An 18624-nucleotide genomic window follows, 5' to 3' on the forward strand; every position below is an offset into this window, starting at 1 on the left:
TTGAATGAATTAATCAAAATAGGTAATTGCACTTACATCCGATTCACGAATTAATATCTCTAAATATTAAGACGGAACAGTGTTTAAATGTAAATCCTGCATGTTCTGTGTGTCTCTGTTAATGAATGGAGCAGGAGCGCGACTTCCTTTTTCACACACACACTGAAGCGCGCATTACTCTCACGGTAATTTCTGCGTCTGCTGTCTCACTAAATGAGGACTTGAACACATGAACAACATCTCCAGAACTGCTCTGACAGTCAGTTCATGAGCATTTGACTTTAAGTAAAACTAGCGTCACATCACATACACAGAACTGAAAAGGTACGTCAACCCGACTAAATAAAGGTCCGGGGTCCTGACATTTTATCCTACCCATCAGATTTACTGTGCATGCGCACATCAGTATAATTAAGCAACAACACATTTTGTTACTCGATTAATTATTTTTTTTTTTTTTTTTTTTTTTTTTTATACCAGAGTCGTTGATGAAATGAGGGTCCATCGTGAATTTAGATTGGGCGTTCCGGAGTTAGACAAAAGCGAGCCTGATGAGGTTGAATTGGAGAATGGACATAAAATATATATTTTTATTTATTTATTTATTTATTTATTTTTGAGGCTCTTGCGGCAGCGAGAATTGCGGCAGTAGGGAAGGATGGAAAGGGCTCCTGCGGGAGCAGACACTGCTATGGCAGTGGTGAACTGTAGGTAGAGGCTCCTGCGGGAGCAGACACTGCTGCGGCAGTGGTGAAATATAGGTAGAGGCTCCTGCGGGAGCAGACGCTGCTGCGGCAGTGGTGAAATATAGGTAGAGGCTCCTGCGGAAGCGGAGACTGCTGCGGCAGTGAGGAAAAAACAGAAAAGGCTCCTGCAGGAGCGGAGACTGCTGCGGCAGTGAGGAAAAAACAGAAAAGGCTCCTGCGGGAGCGGTCAATGCTGCGGCGGTGGGGAGATACAGAGAAACCTCCTGCGGAAGGATGGCTGAAGTGAGGATTGACCATTACAGATAGATAGGGCATGTTAGGAGAGTTAGCTATGGTAGATTAGGAGTTTTAGTGAAAGGGGATGAGCTGGCGTTAGAGGGGTTGGCTGAAGAGGGTTCGAGATAGATATATAAATAAATAAAATAATCTGCCTGACCAATAATAGGTCTTGGTACCCTCTGCCTTCTGGCAAATCTGGAGCTGGAGGCCACTGAACAGAAAAATGGTTAGTAGCATGAGGGAGCGGAAGAGTTAAGGGCGCGTTTACGAATGGAGGCGGCCTCACGTTTGCTTCAGCTGCTGTAGCTGTGGGTCGTGGGAAGGGGCTGGGGTGTGTGATGTCTTGAAGAACCTGTGTAGCCTGCACTGCTAGCAGAAGTAACAGGATGGAAATACTGAGATGTGCAGGCCCGTGTTGCAAGTAAAAGTAGCTTCATGCTTGCTTTGGCTGCTGTAGTTGTTGGCTGATTTGACAATTGCTCAAACCTTGTCTGAATTAATACAGTCCTGTTGGAAAAGCATCTTTTCCTCTTGTTTTGGCCTTTGGGCCCTTTTAAACAGCCTCCGGAGCAGATAAATTTGGGATGCTGTTTTCCTGTTGTAGTATGGACTGTGAAAATAGAGGCTTTGAAACAATGTAGCATGTTTAGTTTTATAAACCATTGTACCAATAGACATGTCTATAGCAGTAACGTTAATTGCAGTAATTCAAATTCAAGCCGTTTCTAAAGACATTTACTTTGCATGCTTTTCGTATAACAGTCCTAAAAAGACGATAGAAAATTTACTCACACTTGTTGTTCTGCAGCCAAACACGAGGCAGTAGCGTGAAAAATTCTGAATAATCATGCCAGTAAATGGTGAAATATGTCCTTAAATAATTGATCCTGCCGGAATAATTGCATGAAACTTATGTCTGTATCATCTCAGTGAGGTTTAAACATGCACAGTAAAGCAAATGTAATGTCTTTAGACATTTCGGTGTGGATGACAACTCTGCAAAGAGCCTTTGCTTCGTGGTTAAAAAGTGGCATCGTCATCGGACAAAGTTAAGTCATAACGCCGTTTAACAAATTTTGGCGTCTTCATAAGCGCATTCTATATATAACGTCTATTTAAATTGTTCAGATGAGCAAATCACGAGGTTTTCTTGCATGATTAGCATTTTAATTGTTTGGTCAGACGGTGCATATATTGATCTATATATTCACGTTCATAAATCGGGGATTAAACGTGGAATTTATCTTTTGTATGCTAAATATGTAAACAATATGTGCACGGTACCTATAACTGCGCTTTACATTTTGCAAGATTGACATGCTAAATGGCTAACTGACCCGGTTTACTCTCATCTTAACAAAATTGATAAGAGTTCCTTGCGTTTACGAACGACATGTATCTGTTTGATCAACTCGACATGTATACCGGTTTAGTCCTTTCGTTCACGAATGAGAGCTCTCGATCTCTGAGATTCATATGAAACTCGCTCATTGTGGATGACAACTCTGAAAAATTCTTCATGAATGAGTGTAAACCGAGAACGATTCGTTCGCCTAGAAGATTCATTCGAAAAAACGATTCTTTCACGAACGACATGCCACTACAACAACGCACGGTCTTCGCCGCTAGTGGAGGCAGCATCGAACTGCGCCACGGCTGAAAAAGCGAGAGAGGTTTACTGCGCTGAGAACTGGAGCACTGCTGCGATCCAGCATTATAATAGAGCCCGGTCCTGGCGAGAAAATCGTGTTGCCGAGTGAGGCGAGCTCAAGGATTTGCACGAGCTTTTGGCCACAACGTGTGGCTTGGCGAGAAGAGCAGCTGACGCGATGACGCTTGTTGGTGTTCGGCGGATAGATATCTTCGTCGGAAGGAAGATTGGGCCTGTGATAAGATGACGGACAGCGCGAACCGAATGCTGACAGACGGTCTATGCCGAAAAACTGTCGTGGGACAGGAGGTAGGAAGACTGGATATATATACGCGTGCGTGCTATAAGATGATTAGCTAAACGAGATGCACCTGTACCAAATTGGATGATTATCTGATCGTGCTTCTCCCGAACTTTGTTAATAAAACCACATTTGTTTTATCCAGTTGAGAGTTTATGGAGCATGAAAACTGGGAAACTTAACAGTAGAAATGTTTTTTATGTAAGGAGACCGTTTTGTTACATTTAAAAGTTAAGTTATTTACCAAGAACAACAGGTAAATTCCTCTGTGGATTAACATAGTTTATGTACAGCAGGCAATGTTTGTCTCTGATCACAGAAATTACTGATAAATTAACATCATTTAATTAGAAGGCATTGCCACATATTGTTAATGTTGTAAACACATATGGCTTTGCATTTGCTGAGTTTGGGTTGTATTTTAGCTGGATTTAGATGGATGAAGTTTGTAATTGTGAAGAAGCTCAGTGTACAGTGGGTAAATTAAGTTCTCATTCTGACCTGCATATGATTTTCTTGAAAATAACAAAGTTATATTGATTAAAATGTAGTTATTAATGTAGAAATTACGATGAAATATTAATACACTGAAGCTGGAAAGTTATATCCAGAACATATTGTTAATATTTCTTTGAAGTTTTGTAACAGGCCTAATTTCAGCTCTCACAGGTGTGACCACATATTATATTACATTCTGGGCTGGATAGATTTGGGTTTTGATTGTGGTTTTCACTATAGGTTCAAAGTAAAAAAAGAGCTTCAGGTTTTTGTATGACATGTCTCATATTTTGTATCACTGGGCTGCTACTCTTAGAGCACAATAATAAAGAGCTGAATCTGACAGATGTACGACAGTGATAGTGAGTTCAGTGGATGTACGTGATGTAATCGACTGAAACCGATTATCAGAGGTGTGTGCATAACTATTTGATCGTCCACCTTTACGTAATAAATACTTAGGTTCTCTGTTGAGATACTGTCTGTACCAGTACAGATAAACATATTCACTGTTTGCACTATATGTGCAGCTCAGCTTGACAGTTTCTCTTTCTTGATACGTTTTTTCTCTCCATTCATCTGGCTCAATGCTGTCTCCAGTCACCAAACCTGTCAACAAAAAGCACAAATTAGCCGAATATTTTACTTTTTTTTTTAATATATTTCACAGCACTTAAAATAACAATAATAATAATGAAATACAAAAACATGATTGAAAAAAAAAATCATAAATACACTGTTTCAGTTGTTTTTACTACACAAAGAATGTACCTGTTCCCACAATGAGAATCAATATGAAGCATCTGTCCATGTTCAGTCAGATCTGTTCAGTTCTCTGTTGAGTCACTGCAGATCAGTCATAAGCACACACAGGAACTTCCTGCTTTAATTACTCTGTGTTTTGCACTCTGTTTTAGTGGGTGGGGAAAGTGAATGAACAGCACTCTCTCCGCATTCAATTTCCATGACTGAGTTGCCCTTGAGCAATGCACTGAACCCCAGTTACTCTCCAGGTGCTGCAGCAATGGCTGCCCACTGCTCCAGGTGTGTGTTCACTATTTACTGCTGTGTGTGTGCACTTGGAAGGGTTAAATGCAGAGCACAAATTCCATGTATGTATACTTACCCTACTTGGCCACATGTCATGTCAAGTCACTTCATTTCACTTCATCACTCATTTCCTCGTATTTCTCATGAACATGGAAACATAACTGAAGGAAATGTGCAGAATATTTACTTTCTAATTAAATAATCTAGATTTTTATATAACAACAATTTAGAACTAGCAGGAGCTCCGTGTGAATGTGCGTACCACAATGCTTTTATGAAATGGAGCGGTGTTAGAATGTTACTGCTGGATGCTTAGCAACAGATAACCAATCAGAAATTGAACAGTGTGGCTCATGTCACATCTGTAACAGAACAGAAAAAGTGTCAATGTCCATTTCCGTCTCAGGAGGCTTAAAACGGGCAAGGAGGACATCAGTGGTGACATTATTTTAAAGACAGGATCGCTAATGCAAGAAAAGCCATGTAAGCAGGTTCACCCAATCAGTGACACTGACACAAGCAAATATGCAAATAAAGACTCTTAAGGTCTTTTAACCCTGGGTAAACTATAAGCAGTGTGAAACATAAAGCAAAAAAACCCCGGTTTTTGTTTACCTGGGGTTTAGAATGTTCCAGGGTTCACTATTTCAAGTGTTAAAAGCCCAAAAGAGCATCCGGTCTCACATTAAACTCCAACTAACTGGGAGTTAAACTCATGTTTGAACCCATCCATATTGAGTTGAACAACAGTAATTCTTTTCCATTGTGAAAATCTGTCTGCAAGTTTACCCACACAGCTTAAATAATTAACAGGCTATCCTGTATTAAGTTTCTTTATATACAGTATTTGTGCAGTTCTTGCTAATCTCATGACCAGTGATTTGTGGTTAAAATGGTCAGATGTGTTTTAAGCACATGTTAAACTGTACTGACTGCTATTCAGCTTACAGTATGTGTTTTTGTATGTGGTTTGACTTGAGTTTTCTCACTGTGGGCCTCAGAGCACAGTAGTACACAGCAGAGTCAGAAACACGCAGATTCTTGATTGTCAGTGGAACTGAATTCGATGACACTTCAGAGTGAAATCTCTCCTGGAACTGAACATCTTTATCTCCTCCATATTTGTTTCTCCTCAGGATGTATTTGGGAAAGTCATTTGCCTTCTGGATGTACCAGAATAGTTCTTCTTGTACTGAGACTGTTTTATAGTTACACTTTAATTCTACTGAGCTTCCTTCAGCTTCAGTCACATGTTTGTCTGGCTGATCAACTGTGTCCTCTGATCTGCATTCTGTAAATGTTTAAGGATATTTAATATACAATATAATACAACATATAATACAACATCAATATACAGTTCTATTAAATTAAACTTCATACCTAAAAAAATGAATAGTATGTAGAGAAATATATTCCTTAACTTGTGTGACATGACTGTATCTATGCTGAATACACCTTGAAGTCTGTGAAAAAATCTGTGAATATGAGAGTTTTGCTTTTGGTATTAAAATAATGATACAAGGAGGAGCCTGTGGAGACCTGTAGAAGCTGCTGTATTATCAAATGTAATATTGAGCACCTACTGCCCTCTTCTGGTTCACTGCAAGTATATTACATAAGTGGCATCTCAAGTACAAGTCCAATTTATTGTCATTCTGCTATATGTTATACAAAGGAACGAAATGTTGTGACTCACATTACCAAGGGGCTAGATATATAAACATATATAAACCAACACAAAGCTAAACTACTGAAAGAAGTAATCGAACTATACATACATGTAACATACTTTAAATACACACAATATATACAGAACAACACTGTGCAATGGAATAAAAAGGACAGTAAAAAATAAATTTAGGGCAAACAGTGTAAATGAAGAGTTCAAGACATAATAGACAGACTGTAGTATATGCACATGTAAACGTGTTTCAGGTGAGACTTAGTTGCAGCAAATATACTACTCATAACTTTTAATGTAATAAAAGATCTGCACTATTTAATTTTTGGTTCGTCTATTAGTTTATGTATGAGCCAAATTTGTCTATGAAGTGACTCATCATTCATTAGTACATTGATCTTTAAATTTTTTTTACCATAAGCATAAAAATATAATGCAAATTTGAAGAATATTTTGTGCCAGATATTAAAAAAGCAGGGCAATTCCATAAAAGTTCCAGTGAATGGTCTACTGATAGTGTGCAAACTGAAGTACACAGACGCAGACAGTGAATTTCCATAATGACCAGTGCAACCAAGATCAGCACAAATTAGCAGATATTGCAGCCACGTCAAGCACAAATTAAAGAGTGCATTTTGACAATCGCAAACTTAAGTAAATAACATTGCAATCACCTTTCTGCACATTCATAGTACACACTGTGTACTCATAGTACACAAGGATTTTAATAGCAGTAGCCATATTTATGCTGATTATATAATTTAACTGCATGAACAATACCAAATCACCTGAAATCAACACTAGGGGGAAATGAATACAAAATTAAATGCAACTAAATTGTAAAATTAGATAATGTAAACTGAATGTAAATTTTATAAATGAAAGAAACCTACTAAAATAGAATACATTTATGGAAGAAAGGGGTTTTATAAATGAAATCATAGACTAAGCAAAAAAAAAATGTATTGCATGTAATATATGCTATTGCATTGTTGGAGTTCTTGTGTGAGTGTTGAGTGTGTTTCAGTCACTGTGGGCTGCAGAGCACAGTAGTACACAGCAGAGTCAGACACTCGCACATCCTGGATTGTCAGTGGAACTGAAGTTTTGCTAAGATTCGCATGGAATCTCTCTTTGAATTCCTCCTCACTGTTTCCAGATTTAGAAAATTTATTAAGCATGAACTTGGGGAATCCACTGACTTTCTGCTGGTACCAGAAGAGAGTCGGGTTCGTGATAGTAGTCTGATATGTACAGTTGATCGTTACAGTAGCACCTTCAAAAGCAGATTGAATCCTTGTATGCTGATCAACTTTGTCTTGGGAATTACATCCTGAAATTGAATAAAAACATTATGAATGAAAAAGAAAGCAAAAAAAATATCCACATACACAGATAATGAAAATTCACTTTAAATATATTTGAAAATAATCTTTATTTGAAAATGCTACTCACCCCAGATATACAAAACTAAGATCACAATGGCACTTTTCCACAGTGGCATTTTATACAATTGAAATCACTAACTCTTAAAAAATGTGCAGGGATGTTGTGATCCTCTTCCTCTTTCTGCATCTGTTAAAGCAGTAAATTCAAATCACTTGGTCTGACTGCTGGGAGGAGCCTGTGACTGCAGTGAAGACTAATATTGATTATATGTAAAACCATATCACTTAATTATGCATCCACTCATTTGTTTAGCTTATATTACTTAATTCACTGAAGCACACCGTACAGTCTCTTATTACACGTCTCTGAATGATTTAATTGATTTGTCAAACGTTGCATTCAGCATTAGTATTATATTTCCTAATATTTACTATCATCCATAACAATGTTATATAGTCCAATACAGACTCTCTTATTCAAAACAAAGGCAACTGGCACTATCATGCGTTTCAGTTATCAATAGTCTTGAAAATTATCTTAGATGACTTTATAGTATTAAGTTTACTATTAGATTGTTGAAGTGTTCATTTTCTGTATGTTGTCATGGATATTCATAGTTACAGGTAAAATAATAAAATAAACTCAACTCAAACTTTAACTTTAACTTTAACAATACAAGTGTGTTACATTTAACAGTTATTTATCAAGGACTGCAGCCATTAAAGGTACATTTCTTATACAAATTAACATAATTTATGAACAGCAGGCCATGTCAGTCTAATATTTTTTTCTAGTAAACAGTTGTTTGCAGAAGTTACTCATAGCAGGATCTTAAATAAACAGTTGCCATAAACATCAGATCATGCCACACTGTGGCCAACATCTGAAATTACAGGAGCATTGTAATACTGGAACAGAATGGGCCCTCCTCAAAATCTCTAGATAGAATATCATTCTATGGCTTTGATTTGTCCACACATAAATTACTGGAATATCAACACCATTTAATTACAAGGGATGGCCACTTATGAATGTAGCAAACACAGGCTTTTGCATTTAGTGAGATGCTTGGATTATATGTGAGCAGAATGATTACTTGTTAGTTCCGTCTTCAAAAATAGTGGTGTTGATTATGTAAACTATATTAATGTTTTGTCATATTGTAATATCCTTAGTCTAGTCATAGTGAAAAGGCTTAAGGTTTTTTTATGACATGTCTCATATTCTGTATATCTGGGCATTGAATTCAAACTAATCATCAGAGGTATCTTCATAACTTGTGCACCCTTGCATAATAAATATTGTGGTTCTGTGTTGAGATACTGTCTGTACCAGTAAAGACAAACATAAGCACTATTTGTACTATATGAGCAGCTCAGCTTGACAGTTTGTGTTTCTTGAGAGGTTTTTCTGTCCCTTTATCTGACTCAATGTTGTCTCCAGCCAACAAGTTTTTCAAAAAATAAGCAAAATAATCTGATTTCCGATTGTGTTAGCATAGTTTACAAAATAAATGAAACACATTTGACAGAACTTACCGGAAAAAAAGAAAATACACCTAGAACATTTAAATAAACTGTTTAATTTGAATAATAGCTGTTCCTACAATGAGAATCAGTATGAAGCATCTGTCCATGTTCAATCAGATCAGTTCAGTTCTCTGTTGAGGCTCTCAGTGCTCTGAGCTGTAAGTCACGTCTCATGAATATGGAATATTGACTTTTTAACTATGGTCGAGCTAGGTTTGTATATATCCATTATCTAGATTTAGATTTTAATCACTGACTGTGATCTATTTTTACTGGTTCCATTAGTTGTTGTTTTTTTATTTATTTATTTTATTTTTTATTTTATTTTATTTTTTTACATATAATAGAGTATACTGTATACAGTATAAAACAGTTCTCTAAAACAGCCTCATTCTCTGTCTTCATCTCTGTCTCCATGTTTCTCTCTTTTGTCTCTCACAGGTTTTTGTAGAGAGCTGATGTGTTTCCTGTGACTGTGGGCCTCAGAGCACAGTAGTACAGAGCAGAGTCTGATACAGCAGCAGAAGAGATCTTCAGATCCGCATGGTTTTGTTCCCCTTTTTCAACTTTAACAGTGAATCTTGAATCTACAGCAGACACCGCCGGTTCTTTTGAATTACCGTGGGTGAGTACAAGAAATTCAGGTTTTGATCTTTCATACTGACGGTACCAGTGGAGATAATCTGAACTTCCAGGGTAATGACTACAAATTAATATAATATTTAAACCCTCCTCATAAACAGTTGTTTTGTTTGGTTTGATATTTCCAAAGACAGCACCTGAAAAAGAAAAATTGGTAAGAGTACATTTGTACATTTTCAGTGGGATATTTTAAAAAACGAATTGTTATCAAAAATGTGTAATTAACCAAATAAATACACACCTGCTAAGACACAGAACAGAAAAACTGAATGAAGATTCATTGTACAAGTGACCACAGTCTCTGTCAGACAGAATTAGATCATGTCAGGTCTGTGAACACTGAGTCCCTCCTTCAGTTTTGTGATTTCAATTCTGTTCTTCATTGCTGTAGTTCCCAGTGAATCTCTGAGAACACTGCCATTTTGTGGCAAATTATACCAGCACACTGTATAACACATGATAATCCACTAAACATAAACTTTAGGCTACTTTTGTGTGGATTTCATGTTAAGAATATAAGCTTTTTTTTGTTTATTTGCAGTTTTGCATCCATAGTTTATATATATATACATATATATATATATATATATATATATATATATATATATATATATATATATATATATATATATATATATATATTTTTTTTTTTTTTTTTTTTTTTTTTAATACAGTTGTTCTCTTAGTCTTTGTCTAAGTGTATCTTTCTTTTTCACTAGAAAAGATAGTGAAAGTTATTTTTTTTATTATTTATTTATTTATTGCAGAGATTATTGAGTTTCCTGCGATCTGATACAGCAGCCAAGAAGATCATCAGATCCACTCGTTTGATTTCTTTTTGAGCTTCTGAATGTAGACATATTTCGGGCTCAGAATTTCTTGAATATTCAGTGATGAGAAGTAAAAACTCTGTTGTGCTTGAGGATACTGGTGATACCACAGGATAATAACACTAGTGCTGCTATTGAGACTATAGTTACATGAAAGAGTCACATTTTCACCCTCAGAATCAAGTTTTTATGGAAACCATGGTTGTATTGTGTCACCAAAATAATTTCCTGTGAAAAAGGAAAGGATCCTAATTAATCATATTTACAGTATACACTGTATAAAGTTACATTAATTGTAAGGATTTTTTTTTAATAATAACCATATTGACTGAATGAATATCTCTTACCCATAACATTTTTTTATCATTATTGTACAGGTGAGGAGAACCATGATGTCCTTACAATCGTAGTGATAACAACAATAGTATCTGTATAACTGTAACTGTTTCAGTCTGTCTCACACTCTCAACCATAAGCTTCACCCACTGCTGGAGTGTGTTTATTGTAGTGAAAACTTAATCATGTCAATAACTGCACATCTCGGAGCTCTTAGTTCTGTCAGGATGTTTATGTGTTTCAGTCACTGTGGGCTGCAGAGCACAGTAGTAAACAGCCGAGTCAGACACACGCACGTCCTGGATTGACAGAGAAACTGAGGATTTGTTGAGTTCAGCATGAAATCTTTTTTTTCACTGCTGCTTGATCCAGTCGATAGTTTACGGAGCATGTAAACTGGGAATCCATTGGTTTTGTGTTGGTACCAGTAAAGATAAGGGTTTCGGTCACTGGTACTGTAAGTGCAGTGAAGTTTAACCATCTCATGTTCAGAAGCAGTTTGAATTCTTTTTGGCTGATTAACAGAATCTTGTGCATTGCACTCTGTCAGGAAATATAAAAATGTAAAGAAAGAATTCATTTTCATATATATTCTTATGTTAGGATAATATAAATGTGTTACATTTAACATTTAAATTACTTACCCAGAACTGCAGCCATTAGAAGTAAATTCCTCACCCAGATCAACATAGTTTATGCACAGCAGGCAATATTACTCTGAACTTTACAAGCACACAGTTGTTTGTAGACATTACACACATACAGCAGGAACTTCAATTAGTAGGTTACCACAGCATCTTAGATTATGCCACACAGTGGCCAACTTTTGAAATTACATATAATTTTAAATAATACTTATATGTAAAAAAAGTCCTGTGTTGCTTTTCGCCATATTTAATGTATGTGACTTTGATTTGCCGAGGACTAGATTTGAGACAATACTCTGTGTGTCAGTGAGAAAACAAGCTCTGAAGTCACTGCCAAAGCCATGAAAATAAAACCCCACAAGACTGAGCGATAATATCAAATAGACTGGATGCTGCTGGACAGTCAACAGAGTATTTAGTGTATTGGGTGTTTTTCTTCCATCACATTTTGAATGTTATTTTGGCTGTACTCACAACAGCATACCATCACTTTAAACAATTTATCTGCCTCAGTGTTAACCATAAATTATATGTTATACAATTGTTCATTTTGGAAGACAATTCTACTTCACATAGCCTTACAGGGAAGTTGTGGCCTAATGGTTAGAGAGTTTTACTCCTAACCCTAAGGTTGTGGGTTAGAGACTCAGGCCGGCAATACCACAACTTAGGAGCCCTTGAGCAAGGCACCAAACCCCCAACTCCTCCCTGGGCGCTGCAGCATAAATGGCTGGCCACTGCTCTGGGTGTGTGTTCTGTGCGTGTGTGTGTGTGTGTGTGTGTGTGTGTGTTCACTGCTGTGTGTGTGCACTTTGGATGGGTTAAATGCAGAGCATGAACTCTGAGTATGGGTCACTATACTTGGCTGAATGTTCATGTCACTCACTCACTTAAATCAAGAAAACACTGTTATTAAATTATATTGAAATCAGTCAATGGAATGAAATCATGCAAGCAATATAATAATACTTGCATGATCACTACTGTTTATGTTAGTTAATTGACTCTGTCATTATGAATTTATTAAAAGTGTTTTTTAAATATCAACATTTATTTTAAATAAACAGTCACATGAATGATGCCTGGGAAAATGTTAAAAAATAATTCTGAAGATTCTCTTATACATTTATGACTTATAACAAAAACCTAATTCAGTCTTACACAGGTGTGACCACATATTTTATTACATTGGGGGCTTGATAGATTTTGGTTTTGATTGTGGTTTTACTAGATAATTTCAAAGTGAAAAGATCTTCAGGTTTTTGTATGACATGTCTCATATTTTGTATCACTGGGGTATTACTCTTAAAGCACAATAATATAGAGCTGAATCTGACAGACGTACATCAGTGATAGTGAGTTCAGAGGTGTGATTATCAGAGGTGTGTTTATCAGAGCTACGCGATCGTGCACCTTTGAGCAATAAATATTGCGGTTCTCTGTTGGGATACTGTCTGTACCAGTAAAGCCAAACATTTTCACTACTTGTAGTATATGAGCAGCTCAGCTTGACAGTTTGTGTTTCTTGAGTTTTGTTCTGTCCCTTTATCTGGATCAATGCTGTCTCCAGCCACTAAACCTGTCAGCATAAAACACAAATAATCAGATTTGTATTTGTGAAAGCAATGTTGACAAAAATACTATTGAAAACACATTCCACAACACTTTTACAAAAAATAAAATAAAAAAATAAAATAAAATAAAACGAACTGAAATTATTAATTTACAGATTTTCATTAATTGTTCAGTAAATAATGTACAGTACATGTTCCCACGATGAGAATCAGTATGAAGCATCTGTCCATGTTCAATCAGATCAGTTCAGTTCTCTGTTGAGGCTCTCAGTGCTCTGAGCTGTAAGTCACTGCAGATCAGTCACAAACACACACAGGAACTTCCTCCTCTCTGAACTTCCTGCTGCTGTACACTTTCATCAATAGGTTGTTGAATACTGTATAATATATATATTTGTATTTAATTGTTAATTAAATTGATAATTACACTTTTTATAACAGAACTCTGTGTATTAAATGAGCATTCAAAAGCAAAGGCAACATTTTATATTCTAAACAAGAGAAGCACATGCTAATTTCTTGATTGCAATTCAGTGTTTTGTATGTGCTTTGACTTGAGTTTTCTCACTGTGGGCCTCAGAGCACAGTAGTACACAGCAGAGTCAGAAACACGCAGACTCTTGATCGTCAGTGGAACTGACTCTGATGACACTTCAGAGTGAAATCTCTCATGAAACTCAGTGCCATTTTCTCCAGTTCCAAACGTTTCTCTCCTCAGGATTTATCTAGGAAGGTCATTTGCTCTCTGGATGTACCATGTATGGTTGTGCTGAAGTTGTCGTATATGTACAATCTAATGTCACTGATTTTCCTCCAGCTGCAGTCACATGTTTGTCTGGCTGATCAACTTTGTCTTCTGATCTGCACTCTGTAAGGATTATTTGAATAAGAATATTTGATGTAGATATAATTATTGGTGTATAAAATCCATATAAAAAAACAATAAATATTTATCTAACTGCTTAAAATGTGTAGAAATACATACCGAGACTGAATAGTGCAAATAGAAATATAATCCTCAGCCTCCTCATTATCTGTTTCAAACTGTTTAAAAAATTCTTTATTAAGAGAGATTAGCTTTCATAATATGATTTCATAAGATTTAACTGCATGAACAATTGCAAATCAACTGATACCAACACTAGGGGAAAATGAATACAAAATTAAATGCAACTAAATTGTAAAATTAGATAATGTAAACTGAATGTAAACTTTATAAATGAAAGAAACCTACTAAAATAGAATACATTTATGGATGAAAGGGGTTTTATAAATGAAATCATAGACTAAGCAAAAAAAATGTATTGCTGATGTAATATATGCTATTGCATTTTTGGAGTTCTTGTGTGAGTGTTGAGTGTGTTTCAGTCACTGTGGGCTGCAGAGCACAGTAGTACACAGCAGAGTCAGACACTCGCACATCCTGGATTGTCAGTGGAACTGAAGTTTTGCTAAGATTCGCATGGAATCTCTCTTTGAATTCCTCCTCACTGTTTCCAGATTTAGAAAATTTATTAAGCATGAACTTGGGGAATCCACTGACTTTCTGCTGGTACCAGAAGAGAGTCGGGTTCGTGATAGTAGTCTGATATGTACAGTTGATCGTTACAGTAGCACCTTCAAAAGCAGATTGAATCCTTGTATGCTGATCAACTTTGTCTTGGGAATTACATCCTGAAATTGAATAAAAACATTATGAATGAAAAAGAAAGCAAAAAAAATATCCACATACACAGATAATGAAAATTCATTTTAAATATATTTGAAAATAATCTTTATTTGAAAATGCTACTCACCCCAGATATACAAAACTAAGATCACAATGGCACTTTTCCACAGTGGCATTTTATACAATTGAAATCACTAACTCTTGAAAAATGTGCAGGGATGTTGTGATCCTCTTCCTCTTTCTGCATCTGTTAAAGCAGTAAATTCAAATCACTTGGTCTGACTGCTGGGAGGAGCTTGTGACTGCAGTGAAGACTAATATTGATTATATGTAAAACCATATCACTTAATTATGTCTATGGATGCAATGATTAATGTTAGAAAATACATGCAGTATGCATCCACTCATTTGTTTAGCTTATATTACTTAATTCACTGAAGCACACCGTACAGTCTCTTATTACACGTCTCTGAATGATTTAATTGATTTGTCAAACGTTGCATTCAGCATTAGTATTATATTTCCTAATATTTACTATCATCCATAACAATGTTATATAGTCCAATACAGACTCTCTTATTCAAAACAAAGGCAACTGGCACTATCATGCGTTTCAGTTATCAATAGTCTTGAAAATTATCTTAGATGACTTTATAGTATTAAGTTTACTATTAGATTGTTGAAGTGTTCATTTTCTGTATGTTGTCATGGATATTCATAGTTACAGGTAAAATAATAAAATAAACTCAACTCAAACTTTAACTTTAACTTTAACAATACAAGTGTGTTACATTTAACAGTTATTTATCAAGGACTGCAGCCATTAAAGGTACATTTCTTATACAAATTAACATAATTTATGAACAGCAGGCCATGTCAGTCTAATATTTTTTTCTAGTAAACAGTTGTTTGCAGAAGTTACTCATAGCAGGATCTTAAATAAACAGTTGCCATAAACATCAGATCATGCCACACTGTGGCCAACATCTGAAATTACAGGAGCATTGTAATACTGGAACAGAATGGGCCCTCCTCAAAATCTCTAGATAGAATATCATTCTATGGCTTTGATTTGTCCACACATAAATTACTGGAATATCAACACCATTTAATTACAAGGGATGGCCACTTATGAATGTAGCAAACACAGGCTTTTGCATTTAGTGAGATGTTTGGATTATATGTGAGCAGAATGATTACTTGTTAGTTCCGTGTTCAAAAATAGTGGTGTTGATTATGTAAACTATATTAATGTTTTGTCATATTGTAATATCCTTAGTCTAGCCATAGTGAAAAGGCTTAAGGTTTTTTTATGACATGTCTCATATTCTGTATATCTGGGCATTGAATTCAAACTAATCATCAGAGGTATCTTCATAACTTGTGCACCCTTGCATAATAAATATTGTGGTTCTGTGTTGAGATACTGTCTGTACCAGTAAAGACAAACATAAGCACTATTTGTACTATATGAGCAGCTCAGCTTGACAGTTTGTGTTTCTTGAGAGGTTTTTCTGTCCCTTTATCTGACTCAATGTTGTCTCCAGCCAACAAGTTTTTCAAAAAATAAGCAAAATAATCTGATTTCCGATTGTGTTAGCATAGTTTACAAAATAAATGAAACACATTTGACAGAACTTACCGGAAAAAAAGAAAATACACCTAGAACATTTAAATAAACTGTTTAATTTGAATAATAGCTGTTTCTACAATGAGAATCAGTATGAAGCATCTGTCCATGTTCAATCAGATCAGTTCAGTTCTCTGTTGAGGCTCTCAGTGCTCTGAGCTGTAAGTCACGTCTCATGAATATGGAATATTGACTTTTTAACTATGGTCGAGCTAGGTTTGTATATATCCATTATCTAGATTTAGATTTTAATCACTGACTGTGATCTATTTTTACTGGTTCCATTAGTTGTTGTTTTTTTATTTATTTATTTTATTTTTTATTTTATTTTATTTTTTTACATATAATAGAGTATACTGTATACAGTATAAAACAGTTCTCTAAAACAGCCTCATTCTCTGTCTTCATCTCTGTCTCCATGTTTCTCTCTTTTGTCTCTCACAGGTTTTTGTAGAGAGCTGATGTGTTTCCTGTCAGTGTGGGCCTCAGAGCACAGTAGTACAGAGCAGAGTCTGATACAGCAGCAGAAGAGATCTTCAGATCCGCATGGTTTCGTTCCCCTTTTTCAACTTTAACGGTGAATCTTGAATCTACAGCAGACACCGCCGGTTCTTTTGAATTACCGTGGGTGAGTACAAGAAATTCAGGTTTTGATCTTTCATACTGACGGTACCAGTGGAGATAATCTGAACTTCCAGGGTAATGACTACAAATTAATATAATATTTGAACCCTCCTCATAAACAGTTGTTTTGTTTGGTTTGATATTTCCAAAGACAGCACCTGAAAAAGAAAAATTGGTAAGAGTACATTTGTACATTTTCAGTGGGATATTTTAAAAAACGAATTGTTATCAAAAATGTGTAATTAACCAAATAAATACACACCTGCTAAGACACAGAACAGAAAAACTGAATGAAGATTCATTGTACAAGTGACCACAGTCTCTGTCAGACAGAATTAGATCATGTCAGGTCTGTGAACACTGAGTCCCTCCTTCAGTTTTGTGATTTCAATTCTGTTCTTCATTGCTGTAGTTCCCAGTGAATCTCTGAGAACACTGTCATCTAGTGGAACATTATACCAGCACACTGTATAACACATGATAATCCACTAAACATAAACTTTAGGCTACTTTTGTGTGGATTTCATGTTAAGAATATAAGCTTTTTTTTGTTTATTTGCAGTTTTGCATCCATAGTTTATATATATATACATATATATATATATATATATATATATATTTATATATTTTTTTAATACAGTTGTTCTCTTAGTCTTTGTCTAAGTGTATCTTTCTTTTTCACTAGAAAAGATAGTGAAAGTTATTTTTTTATTATTTATTTATTTATTGCAGAGATTATTGAGTTTCCTGCGATCTGATACAGCAGCCAAGAAGATCATCAGATCCACTCGTTTGATTTCTTTTTGAGCTTCTGAATGTAGACATATTTCGGGCTCAGAATTTCTTGAATATTCAGTGACGAGAAGTAAAAACTCTGTTGTGCTTGAGGATACTGGTGATACCACAGGATAATAACACTAGTGCTGCTATTGAGACTATAGTTACATGAAAGAGTCACATTTTCACCCTCAGAATCAAGTTTTTATGGAAACCATGGTTGTATTGTGTCACCAAAATAATTTCCTGTGAAAAAGGAAAGGATCCTAATTAATCATATTTACAGTATACACTGTATAAAGTTACATTAATTGTAAGGATTTTTTTTTAATAATAACCATATTGACTGAATGAATATCTCTTACCCATAACATTTTTTTATCATTATTGTACAGGTGAGGAAGACCATGATGTCCTTACAATCATAGTGATAACAACAATAGTATCTAAATAACTGTAACTGTTTCAGTCTGTCTCACACTCTCAACCATAAGCTTCACCCACTGCTGGAGTGTGTTTATTGCAGTGAAAACTTAATCATGTCAATAACTGCACATCTCGGAGCTCTTAGTTCTGTCAGGATGTTTATGTGTTTCAGTCACTGTGGGCTGCAGAGCACAGTAGTAAACAGCCGAGTCAGACACACGCACGTCCTGGATTGACAGAGAAACTGAGGATTTGTTGAGTTCAGCATGAAATCTTTTTTTTCACTGCTGCTTGATCCAGTCGATAGTTTACGGAGCATGTAAACTGGGAATCCATTGGTTTTGTGTTGGTACCAGTAAAGATAAGGGTTTCGGTCACTGGTAC

At 35.7% G+C, this 18624-nt stretch overlaps 2 pseudogenes and 1 gene segment (V, D, J or C); all 3 read right to left on the reverse strand.

The window, feature by feature from the left end:
- Positions 1–3656: 3656 nt before the first annotated feature.
- On the reverse strand, positions 3657–4356 carry LOC128031363 (T cell receptor alpha variable 18-like). The segment is given in 2 exon segments: positions 3657–4045; positions 4208–4356. Coding segments are annotated over 2 exon segments (354 nt in total).
- Positions 4357–4842: 486 nt separating this feature from the next.
- LOC128022796 (uncharacterized) lies at positions 4843–9512 on the reverse strand (annotated as a pseudogene).
- A 4775-nt stretch (positions 9513–14287) lies between these two features.
- On the reverse strand, positions 14288–16841 carry LOC128022802 (uncharacterized; annotated as a pseudogene).
- Positions 16842–18624: the final 1783 nt, after the last annotated feature.

This window comes from Carassius gibelio, chromosome A2 (assembly GCF_023724105.1).
Source record: "Carassius gibelio isolate Cgi1373 ecotype wild population from Czech Republic chromosome A2, carGib1.2-hapl.c, whole genome shotgun sequence".
NCBI lineage: Eukaryota > Metazoa > Chordata > Actinopteri > Cypriniformes > Cyprinidae > Carassius > Carassius gibelio.